We start from the raw sequence: 16,271 nt of genomic DNA on the forward strand, positions 1-16,271 counted from the left end.
ATAAGTAGGGGTGAGCATATAATATGTCTCTTACCTGTAGATAAAATGGTTTAAAAGCCCAGCAGGCTCCAGTATGTCATGAGTTTAAAGAAAACATATATAAAACAAGATGCACTGAAGCTCTTCAGTGTTAAATGACAGATACTCCCAGACTAGAGTTTTGAAATGCTTTTTAATGATAGCTGTACAAGCCTTTATTGCTCAGAAGAATATGACATTGTTGCAATACTCATTATTACAATTTATTGTGTAATCATTGTGCAGGACATGACATTGCCATGGCAATAACTGTTTCATTTCAAGTACTAAAATTAAAATGCATTATTTGTGCAAGCATTTTGTGCAGAAGTGTGAGATATCACTCTTAAAAATAAAGGTGCCAAAAAGGGGTTTTCGGCAAGCTGGTTGACAACCCATCTAAATCAGGAGAATAAAAAGTGCATTATGCTTATTGAGTAGGCATATGAATGCTGATAAATATATTTAATGTTTTGCTTGGTCTCATCTTGAAAAAGATTCAAACGCATTCACACATGGTAATTCTTTGGAAAAGTAAATAGGAAACGCCCACTTGTGCATCTATACCGCACATGCGACCGCTGTTCGGCTTTCTCACAGTTCATTAACTGAGCCAAATCAGGAAATGCCTTTTGAGACAACAAGCCCTGGTTCAATGCGATGCGTTCTTGTGATGCTAGTCGCTCGAGCGTGTTGAATAAACATCGAGAGACTTGAAGAGTCGCTTTAGAAAAAGTCGAGTGGATGATTTGATTCAGCAGGATGAAAACCTAGATTGGTAAAGTTACTTGAACGCTGAAGGTTTGTAGGTGAGAGACATCACAAACCTTCAATCATGGCAACATCCAAAACCAAAAGAGACGAGGAGTTCACTTTCGTCAGTCCAGTGGTGAAATATTTACTTTTCCTCTTTAACATGTTATTTTGGGTAAGTGCTGCTCACTTTTACTTACACTATTATATTATATTATATTATATTATATTATATTATATTATATTATATTATATTATATTACAAAATATAAAAATAGCCTCTAGCCTGCCTATTTTTACACTCTGGGTTTTTATTATATAAGAACAGAGACTAAATAGTGCAAAACAGAGCAGTTTTTTTTAACTTATCACATGACAAGGTTTAATGATTAATGCTTTACCAAATGACTTTTTAAACTCCCACTTTAACATGCTCAAACACCAAGCAAGCTTTTCATATACAACCAGATGTACTTCATTTGCAGACTGAATAATGATCAAGTCAGTCTTTTAAAAGCAACTTGACTTATGTGTTTTCATAAAGACAGCTGCATTCATGGTATTTAGGTATGATCAATTGCTGAAAACATCACCCATGGGCATGTCTCAACACCGTTGTGTGTTCCAGCACCACAGGCTATCTATGAATACTTTGAAAAATACTCCACATCTTGACGCATTGTGCAACAGCTTAACCTGTTTTATCTTGACTTGATGTACTGAGTTACACTCAGGGAACTGTCTGCATTTTTCCCCTGCTGCGTGATAAAATCTTCCTAGAATAATAATGAGTTCATATTAGACCTCATCAACAAAACTCTCTTTTATGAAACTCTTGATACTGCCAGTTTACTTTCCCAAACTTTTCTGAACTTGAGGCTGTTGCTAAGCAGCGGGTCTCATTGATTCATATGCTGAAAGAGCCATGCAGGGTGTTTGGACGAGTGGGGGCCCCATGCCTCTTTTATTTGTTGCCCTGTAGCTTTTAGTTCATAGACCTAAGTGAATATCACCTCTTCAGAGGGTGAATCAGACACCCAAGATATTTAAAACAGTCTTGGACAATTACTTTAGTTGTTTGCAGAAGGGCATCAAGAACATTCTAACAATGTAAGTGGGCGCAATCAGATTTAAGTCTGTTGATTTTAACTATAAGAGTGTACTGCATGCTTGCTGGTGCAAATATGCACATGCAAATACCTAAGGAGATTTCATGCTGAAAGCCTCAAGAACAACTCGCTTTTTTTTATAATGCAGTATAATGCTACTAGGCAGTTTCTACCGGGTCTCAATGCATTGTGGTAAAGCACCTAACCCGAGTCTGCACTGATAAGCTAAAGCTTTCACCTTTATGAGAAGTGATGCAGCATAGTTTGTGGGTGTTACAGGAAATGAGCAAATGTTCAAACTAGCATTATAGGTCAATGTTCCCGAGAGCTTGTTTCCTTCCTTTTAGTGCGTATGACAAAAAATAAATAAATAAATACATTTTCAATAAAAAATATAATACAGTATGAGCTCTGAATTTTTATGTAATTGTTATAAAAAAATATTTCATAAATTAAATGTATTATTTAGCCTTTATTATTATAATGAATAAACCTAAAAAAATTGAGTTAGAGACCAAGTTAAGTACTTTTCAAATGCATTAAAAAGCTCCTTCAGGCAACGACTAGGGTTTTCTCTGGCTTTGAAGTGATCTCGGTCTACACGGCTTTCTCTGAGAAAAAATGTGGAGTTTCATAGTAACCTGATAGCTGTGTCAGAGAAAGGGGTCTACTCTACATTGTGTCTGACAAACTGGGACCTTTAGTTGTGTGAGAAACCAAGAGTGAATGAACCTTGAAACTTCACTTCTTCATATAGAATTTCATGTGCTCTTTTCTTCTCATGGACTTTTACACATGCTGATGCTGTATATAATCTAAAATGTCAGGTGTTTTTTTGTCTTTACTTTACTTAGTCAAGCATTTTACACTCTTATATCCTTTTATATTTAGGAAAACCAATGAATGAGGATGTTATCCTGCCACACCCTGGAGAGGAATGCTATTCTGTTTCTATCTGTTTTAACACACATAATCACTCCTTATCTTTCTGTTATAGGTAATTGCACTGGTCCTCATATCTATTGGAGTTTATTCCAGGATGATTAAACACGGTAAGAGTGTTTAATTGTTTTTCAGTGTTTATACCCTCAGATCCTTCATAGCCGTCATCATACACATTCACTTGACATTAAAGGTTTGGGCAGTCTGATATTGGAATAGCAATAGTTTTAAGCAGCCAGTGCCATTGTAGAAAGTCAGCCATTAATAATTGATTCCATGATTGAAAGTGTCCAGTGATATATGAGTTGCCAAGATAAAGTGAAACTTTTTAAAATAAAATTACACTACCATTCAAATTTGTAATAATTAAAAAAAAAAGTCTCTCAGACTCACCAAGGCTGCATTTATTTGATGAAAATTAAAGTAAAAACTATTGTGAAATATTATTACAATTTTAAATAATGGTTACGTATTTTAAAATGTTACTTATTCCTGTGAAGACAAAGCTTGAATTTTCAGTCTTCGGTGTCACATGATCCTTCAGGAATCGTTCTAATTTGCTGGTTTTCTGCTGAAGAAACGTTCTTAATATCAATGTTAAAAACAATTGTGCTGCTTAATATTTTGTGGGTGATACACAACCATTCAAAAGAATTAAAACTTTTCAGAAAGGACGCATCCAAGTGTTCAAAAATGACAGCAAAGACATTTCAAAGATTTTTACAAAATATTTATTTTAGACTTTCAATTCATCAAAAAATTTGAAACAAATAATAATCTTGGTTTCCACACACATATCAATGTTTTCGAGACCCATTATAAAATATTGAGCAATAATTTATAATAATTGAGCACCAAATCAGCATTTTGGAATGATTTTTGAAAGATCATATAACAGTAAAGACCGAAGTAATGGCACTTACATGTCACAGTCACAGTAAACAGTTTTTTTTTTTTAAATTATATTAATATTTTACAATAACACTGCTTTAGCTGTACTTTTGTCATATGAATACAGCGTTAGTGAGCCTAATAAACTTTAAATTACTTAAATTATTCCAAATGTTAGACCAGTAGTGTACATACAACATTATAGATAAAATTTTTCTCTCCTTAGAGTAAGTATGCCACAAAAGCTGTTTCTATATATCTATCTGGTCTGCTCTGTTTTGCTCAGGAGAGACATTGCTGGCCTATCTGACTGTAGATCCTGCTCTGTTACTGATGATAGTGGGCGTTCTCATGTTCTTCATCACGTTCTGTGGCTGTGTGGGTTCTCTGAGGGAGAACATATGCTTACTGCAAACGGTCTGTAATGAAGCCTTGTAATGAAAATTTTTAGATGATTTTGAGAATGGTACATCAGAATTTGGCTACATTATGTGTAATTTGAATCAGTGTTTTCATAACTGTCTTACGGCATAATACTTAATACATACGGCATCAAACAACATACATTTTACATGTCAAATGCAAAGCAAACCCTAATAGCAAACTCTGATTCCCCTGCAGTTTTGCATCATCTTGACTATCATCTTTCTGCTCCAGCTAGTGGCTGGTGTTATGGGTTTTGTCTTCTCAGACAAGGTAAAAAAGCATCATGAATCAGATTAGTAGGCTAATGCCAATGCTACAACAAAGCAAGCTTGAGTAGATCCATTTTTTAGAGCTAATGTGAACATGAGATTTATTTTCTCAAGTAATTGATGACGCTCATTTAAATAAAAATGTTACCTTTTATTTGTTTAATTTACTGTTAATTCATCAGATTAAAGTATAGTATTTTAGTGTACTATTAACAGTCCCTGTATTTGTGAAGGCTTTGTATGAACAGGCATAAACTAAACACACAGTCTCGACATGCTCTAACAAAACCCCTTGTCACAAAAACCCTTGTCTGGGTTTTTAGTTGACACGATGCGCCCCCTAGTGTCTGTCACCTACCAGTGTAATAAAGGAATGGATTTACTCACCCTCAACACAAAAGAACATATTTTGAAGAATGTTGGTAACAAAAAAAGTTGATGGCACCCATTGACGTCCATAGTAGGAAAAAAAAATGTTTGCCAACTATTTGATTACCAACATTCTTTCGAATAAGTTCTTGAATAAGTTGTGCTAAAAAAGGGGTTGTGTGGCACGAATAAGTCGAATAAGTGTGTTCAACAGATTTATACAGGTTTGGAACAACATGAGTTAATGATGACAAAATGTTTTGGGTGAACTACGCCTTTAGCTAACAACAACAATTGACTAAAATAATCAAATCTTTAAATTATCATTTGAATAAATCTGACAAAAAACAAACAAACATTTTTTTTTCAATTAAAGTTATCCATTACAGGCACGTGGCAAAGTTACAGAGATGGTTGACAATGGCATCAAGCATTACAGGGATGATTTAGACCTACAGAACCTCATCGACTATGGACAAAAACAGGTCAGGATAATTGAATATGTACAGTATATAATGCATAATAATAGTTTGTAATGGCTGGTAATTATGTTTCTGTTTTGTGTTATGATCAGTTTAACTGCTGCGGGGGGATCTCTTACATGGATTGGGGTCAGAACTTATACTTCAATTGTTCACAAGAGAACCCGAGCAGAGAGCGCTGTTCTGTCCCCTTCTCCTGCTGCCTGATCTCCAAAGAGGAGGTGAGAAAGGGCCTCCAAAAAAGATATTTGGAATATACTTTAATATATTCAATATTATATATTTAAATGTTGAATATATATTAAAATATAATTATATACATATATTAAATATTAAAACCACCATAGAATATATAGTATTATATTTCAATGTAACTATTTATATAAATATTATCATATTAATAGTAATACATATTAAAATTTTATTTCAAAAAACTATATGTTGTTGTTGTTATAGTTATTATAAATTATATATATATATATATATATATATATATATATATATATATATATATATATATATATATATATTATTATCGATTTAACCGAGTGAATTATTATTATTATTCACAGTTGTAAGGATATAAATACACATGTAAACAATATATTGTTTCTGTAATTGGGCTCCAAAAAGTTTGTTTGTACTTTTAAATATTATATGTGTAATATCTAATATAGTCAATAATAATATAATTACATTTGAATATATTAAAATCTAATTAAATGTTAAATATTTAGAATATATTAATTATTAATATATTATAAATAATGAATATTGTAATATGAAAATAATGAATATCCATTATAATGAATATAATGAAATGTTATTGATAATATTCTTGTATTAAATTATAATATTGCAAATATATTAATCATATATTAAATGTCCCTCCTCCTAAAACCATGTTGCCTTTTGTCTGTTTTATCAGAGTGTTATAAATACCATGTGTGGTCATGAGATGCAGAATAAGAAATATGTTGACGCTGGTGCCGTCATCCATACCAATGGCTGTATTGATAATGTGGTGAACTGGATCCACAGTAACCTGTTTCTGTTGGGAGGCATCGCACTGGGCCTGGCCATCCCACAGGTAACCCCTGATATGAGATTAGAGGGCAATCTGCTTAAAGTTGACATGAAAGGGAAGTTACGATAGTCTTTTCTTCCCTATTGTGACATGAATAAAATGGCCTCTCGAAAAAGAGAAAATGTAGGATGGGACATGATTTTTTCCATCCGGAATTGATTGGATGGTTTTGGTTTGCTAACGCTAATGCTGTGATGTCATGTGAGTGACAGGTTATTGTCCTGCCCTCATGACAGAAACACATTATCAGAGAAGAGAAAAGATGTCGCTGCAAGAGGAGTTATTTTGCTTAAAATTGCAAGGGCACATGAAAAAAAAAAAAGATGTGCACAGCTTATTCAATATAAATACTGCAATATTCCATAACAAATAAGAATTGTCTATTGATTTAATTTAAAATGAAATAAAAGTTAAAAAATTAAATCATGTCAAAGGTGGGTGAGCATATTTAGTTTGATTTCAAACAGGCTACATTGTGGATTTATTTTTAAGCATCTATACATCTATATTTAAGCATCTTTTAGTTTGAACTGACGGCCTGTTCTCTTCTCTTTTTCAGCTGGTTGGGATCCTCCTCTCGCAGATCCTTATCAATCAAATTAAAGATCAAATTAAACTGCAGATTTACAACCAAAAACATCGCTCAGACCCCTGGACCTGAAACTGGCAAGAATATATATGCGTTTCTATAGAAAAGTCATTGCTGCCTAAAGTGGCTGACATGGACTGGCTTTTGAATAAGAAAAACTGGCAGTTTTCAGTTTAAGCACACTGAAGATCAATAGGTCAATAAAACTATTTTGGGATATTTTAATAGTGTCACAGAAAATTTTCAGTATGGACATTTTTAGAAACAAACTTTGTTTTGGCAGATATCGTGAACATCTGAGGTTAAATATACAATATCTATATCTATAAATCTATAAAATTAAAGTTTAATTTAGTCAATTTAGTATATATATATATATATATATAATTTACTAAATTAAACTTTAATTTTCTGTTTTGTATTAATATGTTTATTGACGGTATTCTAATAATTATTATTATATTATAATTAATAAATATTTAAATTTTATTTGAACAAACTGAATTATTATTATTATTATTCACAATAATCCAAATATACAAAAGCACGCAATTGATTCCACATTTCATTAGCTGGTGTTGCACATGGATGCTGAGGGATTTTATTGGTGGTCAGTTTTAGTATTAACACATGTTACAAAGACGCATTCATAGACATGGTAGGAAATGCATACCAGGTGCAAAGCACTCAGCAAAAACCAAGAGCACAGCGTACTGAGAACAGCCGGTATTTCATGAGGCTTTTATCCAAAACTCATTTGGAAATCCAAACAGACAGTGTGGCAGACACCTTCAGTTTGTTAATGTTGTTTGAATGCCAGTGGGAAACATGAAATGTGAAAACACGGCAGAGGTATTTTATGTCAGTGTATAGGAGGAAAGCAATAAACTGTGTGTGTAGAGAAAGAGAGGGAGGTAGACATTTCGGGCCAGGCTCTCCCATTTGGAGCTTGAGTGTGTGTTTGTGTGTGGTCCCCGGTCCGTGCCTCTCTCTGACTCATTCTAGCAGCCATGTTAGACTGGCTTTTTAAGGAGGCCCTGTGCTGGGAACATGCAGCATAGCTTACCAACCACATCCACACCAACAAGTGCTGCTGTCTAAATCTGATACACCAAGTTTATTCTCCTCCCTTGAGAATTCCGTTTAGTTTCCATCGCAACGGCCAAATTGGAACCATGGGAATAAGATTGAAGAAATTACGATTTGAAACGATTAAATGAGATGATCTCAGTCATGAATCACAATCACTATTAATAAAGTGTCCTAAATGTACATCACCAACATAAAAGTCCTGTTTTTGTTGTTGTTTGTCTACAATGCAAGATTTCACTATGGATACTCCAACTGAAAGTGTTTAAAGTACATTTTGTATGACTGTATATTTAATTGACAACATCCTATTCCTCTCATCACTGTGAAAGCCCCTTTCCAACACTTACAAAAAAAAAAAAATCAATCATGTTTTGTTAAATCATAAGGTCAAAATTATGAGATGCAGTCATAATGAGTTAAAAGTAAAAATTATGAGATGAAAAGTTGAAGTTAAAGAAATACTAAAGTTGAAACTGAGATAATTATTATAATTGTTATCTAGACCTAGACTTTTATGTCATTATTAATTAAATAATTATAAGAGAGGTATTTAGCAAAAAGATATATACATATAAACATACACTGTAAAAAATATGATCAATAAGTTAGGACAACTCATGTTTTACATATTTAACTAATCAAAACAAGTTTCAACTTTTTTACAAGTTATACAAGATTCAACTAATTTTTTAAGCCAGTTTAATGTAATCTGAGTTGAACTATCCTTGTTGATTGTACTTAAAAATTGAAGGCAGCAATTTTTTTTCGTTAACAGTGATTTACGTTATAGTAAATGAACTTTTTTGATCATAGCCTACCACTTTCAGGGTACACATACAATGTTCTTATTCTTTGTTTCTCATGTAGCTAGAATAGTTAAAGACAAAAGTAAGATAAGTATGATAAGTAGAAATGATAATATCGGACATGAGGGAAGGTATGAGTGAAGCATAAATATTCTGTAGGCTGGCATGGGTTGCTTTTCCCCAGCATTAGGGGGATGGGAGGGGAGCAGAAGTTTTTGTTATTTGTGTGTCTGGTGTGTGTGTGTGCACCCTCTCCGTGTGCATTCCAGAGACTAGACAAAAAAAGTTTCTCGTGAAAGACATTTTAGTATCACTGGATCTCAGGTCTCCATCCGATGGGCAGATGAGTTTTGATAACATTTCTCTCACTCTGGTTTTGCTGTAAACTGGGGGGCGCGGGGAAGCTCTGAAGGGGGACGGAGCGCGCAGCCCGGGGATCAAGTTTCAGTCCCAGTCCCAGACTTTTCAAGGCAACATTTTTTTCCTCCATCACAAAAGTGGGGGATGGTGAACGCTATTTGGTTTCTTCAACATTTTAGAGTAAGAAAAAAACGGAGCCGAGCTAAACTTTGCGCTGAAGCTTAAAAATATTATTTTGTTTATTACTTTTACACACCGCATTTGTATGATGATGAGATTTTCAGTAGTATGTGAGCGAGAAAAGAGGCATAAAAAACTTTGGAATCGGACGAAAAGACATTTCTTTTAACGGGGGAAATGTCGAATCAGAAATCTAGCAAATATTCACACTTTGGCTTTGTTTTAAACCTTTAAGCGCATTGCACGCGAGTGCTGGACGAGAGTTTAATTGGAAACATTTGATGAAACAGCGATACATTGTTGCGTCTCCCAAGATGTCCTCCAGGCGCCTCTGCTCCATTGTTGGAAGCTTTTGGATGCTTTGGATCTGGGCAGCCATCTCTATGGTCGCTCGGGCGGTCATCTTGCACCCAAATGAAACGGGATCCAACGACTTTTGTAAGAAATCGACAACTTGCGAAGTGCTAAAATACAATACGTGCCTGGGTTCACCTTTGCCGTACACACACACTTCTCTAATTCTGGCTGAAGACTCAGAAACTCAGGAGGAAGCCTTTGAGAAACTGGCCATGTGGTCTGGTAAGTTACTGTTTTATTATATGATGCATAAATGCCGTGAAATAACCTGTTTCCCCCTTTAAAGCGAATCAAGTTATTTTAGTTATTGAATAAAATTGCCATGACTAAAATTTTTAGATTGTATGTCAATTTTGAAACCTATTGCATAAGAAAGCCTAATATTGCTAAACAAAATTTTTCCTGTGCAAATTGGTTGCAGAACATAAATAATATTAACTTTGTCATAAAGATTTTAGCATAGGCCTATACACTGAAAAAAAAAAGTTGCTGCCTTAAATTTTTAAGTACAATCAACTTGGATGTTTAAGTCTATTTAACTTAAATTAAACTAAACTGACTTTAAAAAATGAGTTGAATCTTGTATAACTTAGAAAAAATGGAAACGTGACAACTTATTTTGATTTAGTACAGTGTACTAAACTAAATTAATTGTAAATGATTAAATGATTTAAATACATTCTTAGATGACTTTTGCATCAGTTATTAATGCCATCCTGTTCTTAATTTTCCTCAAGTACCCCATAATGACCAATCCACCCGTTTCCTGTCACATTCACACCTTAATCCCAAAGTTCTCAGTATTGTTCCTGAAATTCCATTGCCAATTGACATACGAAAAAGAAAACTACCAGATATTTAAATATCCACTTGATGCTGTTTAACCTTAACTAAATATCCTGATTTATTTCAACAAACCATCAGGATCTTAACCAGACAGCTAATGAGAACTAGACACTATTTTCTCAGACAATTAACGTCTAATCTCTCAATCTCTTGTGCCCAGGGTTGAGAAATGCTCCTCGCTGTTGGGCCGTCATTCAGCCATTGCTGTGTGCCGTTTACATGCCAAAGTGTGAGAATGGAAAGGTCGAACTGCCCAGCCAACACCTGTGCCAAGCTACACGCAAACCTTGCAGTATTGTGGAGCGGGAGAGGGGCTGGCCCAACTTCCTCAAGTGTGAAAACAAGGAGCAGTTCCCTAAGGGTTGCCAGGTAAGTCATCCATTTTTGCGTACGCCTAAAATGGTCTGAATGGCCTGTGATGTGACCAAATTTGACTTTCAGAATGAGGTCCAGAAGATCAAATTCAACACATCAGGACAGTGTGAGGCTCCCCTTGTCAAAACTGACATTCAGGCAAGTTGGTACAAGGATGTGGAAGGCTGCGGGATCCAATGCAACAATCCTCTGTTCACGGAAAACGAGCACTCGGACATGCATAGCTACATTGCCATCTTTGGCTCACTCACTCTCCTATGTACCTTCTTCACACTGGTAGGTGAACCGACGAAGAGTGCAGTAATTTGACAGAAATCATCTCACGTTTGGGCTACAGTCTTTAATTTTGAACATTATTCCTGGTTACAATTTCCCACAGGCTACATTTCTCGCTGACTGGAAGAATTCCAACCGTTACCCCGCTGTGATCCTCTTCTATGTCAACGCGTGTTTCTTTATCGGAAGTATTGGATGGCTCGCTCAGTTCATGGATGGAGCTCGCAAGGAGATTGTGTGCAAAAGCGACGACACTATGCGGCTTGGAGAGCCAACGTAAGTATGAAGCCAGCGGAAAAACCCACCTTCCAAAAGATTGGATTGCAGGAAACATGGGTTACGCTGCATATTACAAACATCGATTGTCAGGAACATTTGATAGCCAAGAAAAGTAATTGGACCGAACAATAATAGCAATATAATTATCACTTACCAAATATTTCTGTATGAATAATACCCATTTTCCATGGCTTATTTTTCTCTAGGTCCACCGAGACGCTGTCATGTGTGATTATCTTTGTCATTGTGTATTACTCTCTTATGTCTGGTGTTATTTGGTTCGTTATGCTGACTTATGCCTGGCACACATCATTCAAAGCCCTGGGCACCACCCATCAGCCTCTTTATGGGAAAACGTCCTATTTCCACCTGGTCACATGGTCTATTCCTTTCATACTGACAGTTGCTATTCTGGCCATTGCAGAGGTGAGGCTACTCTTGTCTTATTTTTTTTGCACAGTTAATATCAGCTTATTCACAGTGATTATTTTGAATATATGAAACTTTGAAATAATCCACAGGTGGATGGAGATTCAGTTAGCGGCATTTGCTTTGTCGGGTATAAGAACTATAAATACCGGGCTGGGTTTGTTCTGGCTCCTATCGGTGTGGACCTTGTCGTTGGCGGCTATTTCCTGATACGAGGTGTGAGAAATATATTTTCATTCTGTCCGACAGTTGGAAATGCCATAAAGAGATTTACCTAGATGTATTCAGTTCATCTAAGTGTATTGATACCATAATCTCATTTTTCAGGGGTTATGACATTGTTTTCCATTAAGAGTAACCATCCGGGGCTACTCAGTGAAAAAGCTGCTAGCAAAATCAATGAAACCATGCTGAGGCTTGGTAAGTTTGGGTTTCCTCTTTAAATTTCATCAAAACAAAAAGAAAAGCACACCAAATTATGATAATACAAATGTCAGTAATAGAGGTAAGTAATTATACTGCGGCTATCGTAATACAATTATGCTATTTAATTATTCAATCTTATCTATATGTTTCTTAGGTATATTTGGATTCTTGGCCTTTGGTTTCGTTTTTATTACTTTTGGCTGCCATTTCTATGACTTTTTCAACCAAGCGGAGTGGGAAAAAAGCTTCAGAGAATATGTACTGTGAGTCTACTTTTTCTATAATAAACCTACAGGAACAATCCGTGTGTTTCCGTATCTACCATACTGTAGAGAGCTACTAGTGCTTTCATATAACAAATGTGGTTTTTAATACAGATGTGAGGCTAATGTCACCATAGCTCACCAAACAAACAAGCCAATCCCAGAGTGTGCCATCAAGAACAGGCCAAGTCTTCTGGTAGAGAAGATCAACCTCTTCTCAATGTTCGGCACAGGCATTGCAATGAGCACATGGGTTTGGACGAAGGCCACAATCCTTATCTGGAAACGTACCTGGTTCAGGTATGTAACAAACATACAAATCATTTTTTATATAATATTTTGTATGTTATAATCCATTAAAAAAAATAAGTCTAATATGAACTATTTTCTTTCAATTCCAAGAATCATTGGACGAAGTGATGATGAGCCGAAACGCATTAAGAAGAGTAAAATGATTGCAAAGGCGTTCTCAAAGCGAAAAGAACTGCAGAAGGATCCGGAGAAAGAGCTGTCCTTCAGCATGCACACCGTTTCTCATGAGGGACCTGTGGGTAAGCACCTCCTCCTACATGCTATAGATCATTTTTTCAACTTTTAGAAGTACGCTAGAATATTGAAAGCTACAAGATACTCCACGAACTGTCAACCAGTCACATCTGAAAACGTTTTTGCTACCCATATAAGATAAAAAAAAATAACTAACATCAGATTTTTTTAAACCCTTGCAGCGGGTATCAACTTTGACCTGAATGAACCATCAATGGAAATGTCTTCTGCATGGGCCCAACATGTGACCAAGATGGTGGCTAGAAGAGGGGCAATTTTACCGCAGGATATCTCAGTGACACCCACCGGAACGCCTGGTTAGTGCTCTAGTTCTTAAATAATAATTGATCAATATGTAATCAATTCTGTCATCATTTACTCACCCTCAAGATGTTCCAAATCCATATTAGTTGTTTTCTTCTGCAAAACACAGAATAGATTTTGAAGAATGTGGGTAACCGAACAGTTGAAAGTAACCAATAAATTCAATGCCTACCATGAACTGTTTGGTTACCCACATTCTTCAAAATATGTTCTTTTGTGTTCAGTAGAAGAAAGAAATTCATACAGGTTTGGCTCAACATGAAAGAGGGTGGGTAAATTATTACAGAAAACTATCCCTTTAACTGTAACTGAAGGCAAATAGCAGAATTATGGTATAATTTAACAAAAACAACAACAATAAAACCTAATTTGACTGCAGCGAATACTGCGTAATATTTATTATATTTACTACAATAATTAATAGCATTTTCCCCTGCAGTTCCACCTCCAGAAGGAAGGAACAAACTTTGGATGGTTGAAGCAGAAATTTCCCCTGAAATGATGAAAAGAAAGAAGAAGAAGAAAAAAGGAAGAAGAAAGGAAATACGGCCAATGGGACCTGCAGCGGACGAAGGGAATCCCGCCTACCACCGGAGAGAGTTTGGCTCCAGTGCAGTGCCTCGCCTTCCAAAACTTCCCGGTCATCGGAGTCTGGTGGCAAACCTGTGGGAGCAGCAGCGACAGCAGCAGGAGGAACAGGATATGCTGCCTGGAGCCTTCCCAGAATTCAGGCCTTCATGTCCTCTTCCTTACCAGGAGAGGTATGGTGGGTTGGGATACTTACACAGTAAACCCTCCCTTGCCAATCCCCTGACTTTAAGAGATAGTGTGCAAGATTGCTTCCAGCAATCATCATGGCGACCTAATGGAGTTTTCCGGCACCTTGGACAGGAGGCTTCTATGATGGATGTTGGCAGGACTGCCGTTGTGCCACAGGCAGATTGCAGGAGGGGTGTACCAATACACTCCAGAACCAATTTAATGGAGGCCGAGCTATTGGATGCAGACTCGGATTTTTAAGTCTTGGAGTTGCTGGTGCTCATATTGTGGATAAAAGCGAAAGGTGCTGGATACTCATGCCAAACAGTGAACCTCGGCCAGGAGTGAACTGCTCTGTCAGCTCCGCTTTTCTACAGGATAATGCTTTTTTATGCAACCCTAATGCCATTATGAATTTGAACTGGATTTATGAAACATAATTAAAAAGATATTTGTGTCTTCAGCGTGGGGTTCATAACATACTTCTTGTGATTCTTGCACTTTTATGGTTGCAATTCATATTGATTAGTTTGCCAAGTGGGGTAATATGTTTGAAAACAGGTTAGTGTGTCATGGGGCTTTATTCAAGAATACATCATAATTCAGATCTTGGCTTCAAGGGGAAGTGTGTAACTCTGGAGTCACCAGGCAGAATCACACAACAAAAGAAGACGACTATTTTCAAATAGGTTTCCCTGTCTGTCATTGGTCACTTTAAACAGATATCTCACCTAGAAAACACGACATTGGTCAAGCCCATGTTGCTGTTTCAGCATTTTCAAAAATAGGCAATTTTCAGATCCCTTGACCTGTTGGTGATGCCGTAAGCAAATTTGGCATTTGCCCTCAGATCTTTGTGCTGATGAAGTGTACCAAGTGTAAATTTCCGATAGATCGAAAGTATTGCCAAGATACAGATTCTCATTTAATTTTGGGTCAAAATTGTTGAATTTGCTTCTGCGTAACTTTTGAGCGGTCCAGCGATTATCTGATCTAATTTTGGTAAAAATGATCAAACTTTTCCTTGTCAGCCATTAGTCAGTCAAAATACTCCATTGGTTGAGCCAATGTTGCTGTGTTGGCATGTTCAAACAAACATACAGCGTTTACACTTTTTGGGGAAATTGGTGTATTTAATAATGGTCCCCCCACATATTACACTGAGTATTTTCTTAAAACCAACCAACACATTGCTCTGAAAAAAAGTCTGTATGGTATGGTATCTGTTTGAAAATCCTACAATTACATTATAGGCTACACTTTTTATAGACATAAAGAAAAGTAACTGATAAAAGTGCTATTTCTTCAGAAAAAGAGAATCTATTCATAGCTATTATTGTTACTTTTATTTTGAAAAAAAAAATAAAAATAAATTGCCTGGTGCAATTACAAACAAGTCCACCTCTCACTCAAAGAGTAAGAGAAAATAAAGGGCATTTCTTTTTTCTTTTTTTGTTCATTTAAAAAATGTTTTAAAATTGTAGCTCAAAATGCCAATGGTTATGTAAGATCCTGTTTCCATTGACAAATATTTCTGTACAGTGCTATTACAAAAAAAATATTTTTGTATTTTCCATTGTTTTTTCTTCCACCAGTTTTATTTTATATTATTTCAAACTGTACATACTTTAGATCACATTTTTGCTTCCTACATCCGTTGGAGTGATTTTGCTTAACACACATGCAGAATTTTGTTTGAGTTGTAAAGCTTATTGACGCTTTTTATATTCTTGTTTTGCCTAGATTGTTATCAGTGGAAATATTAACAACAACAAAAAAAAAGCAGCTGTGCGGCATTTTTCTGACAATTTGAAGCTGTCCTTCAAGAATGTATGTTAAGAGAAAGTGTTTAATGAAGATGCTTGTGCTCTGTGACTGCGATGATATGTTTTCCTCCATCACTGTTGCTGTTATTCCCTCACAAGAGCCAGTTTGTCCTCATCAATACTCTTTTATGTCAGTATTTTCATGTTTGTGTGTATCTTTGTTTTTGTTTTCTGCCAAAGTTTCATTCTATT

General features: G+C 35.7%; 2 protein-coding genes across 2 annotated transcripts; both read left to right on the forward strand.

Moving 5' to 3' along the window:
• Positions 1-607: 607 nt before the first annotated feature.
• Positions 608-7,160, forward strand: tspan33a (tetraspanin 33a). Its single transcript, XM_039668245.2, has 8 exons — positions 608-946; positions 2,878-2,932; positions 4,000-4,130; positions 4,335-4,409; positions 5,167-5,262; positions 5,352-5,480; positions 6,188-6,349; positions 6,906-7,160. Exons 1-8 carry the CDS (start codon positions 854-856, stop codon positions 7,005-7,007), a joined length of 843 nt encoding a protein of 280 aa, XP_039524179.1. The 5' UTR covers positions 608-853; the 3' UTR covers positions 7,008-7,160.
• A 1,967-nt stretch (positions 7,161-9,127) lies between these two features.
• On the forward strand, positions 9,128-14,717 carry smo (smoothened, frizzled class receptor). The gene is made up of 12 exons (XM_039668461.2): positions 9,128-9,952; positions 10,737-10,945; positions 11,018-11,227; positions 11,331-11,503; positions 11,713-11,932; positions 12,028-12,151; positions 12,263-12,355; positions 12,516-12,624; positions 12,739-12,924; positions 13,027-13,175; positions 13,353-13,487; positions 13,934-14,717. The coding sequence occupies exons 1-12, from the start codon at positions 9,655-9,657 to the stop codon at positions 14,512-14,514; spliced, it is 2,487 nt and encodes an 828-aa protein (XP_039524395.2). The 5' UTR covers positions 9,128-9,654; the 3' UTR covers positions 14,515-14,717.
• Positions 14,718-16,271: the final 1,554 nt, after the last annotated feature.

This window comes from Pimephales promelas, chromosome 24 (assembly GCF_988280905.1).
Source record: "Pimephales promelas chromosome 24, fPimPro1.hap1.1, whole genome shotgun sequence".
Taxonomy (NCBI): domain Eukaryota; kingdom Metazoa; phylum Chordata; class Actinopteri; order Cypriniformes; family Leuciscidae; genus Pimephales; species Pimephales promelas.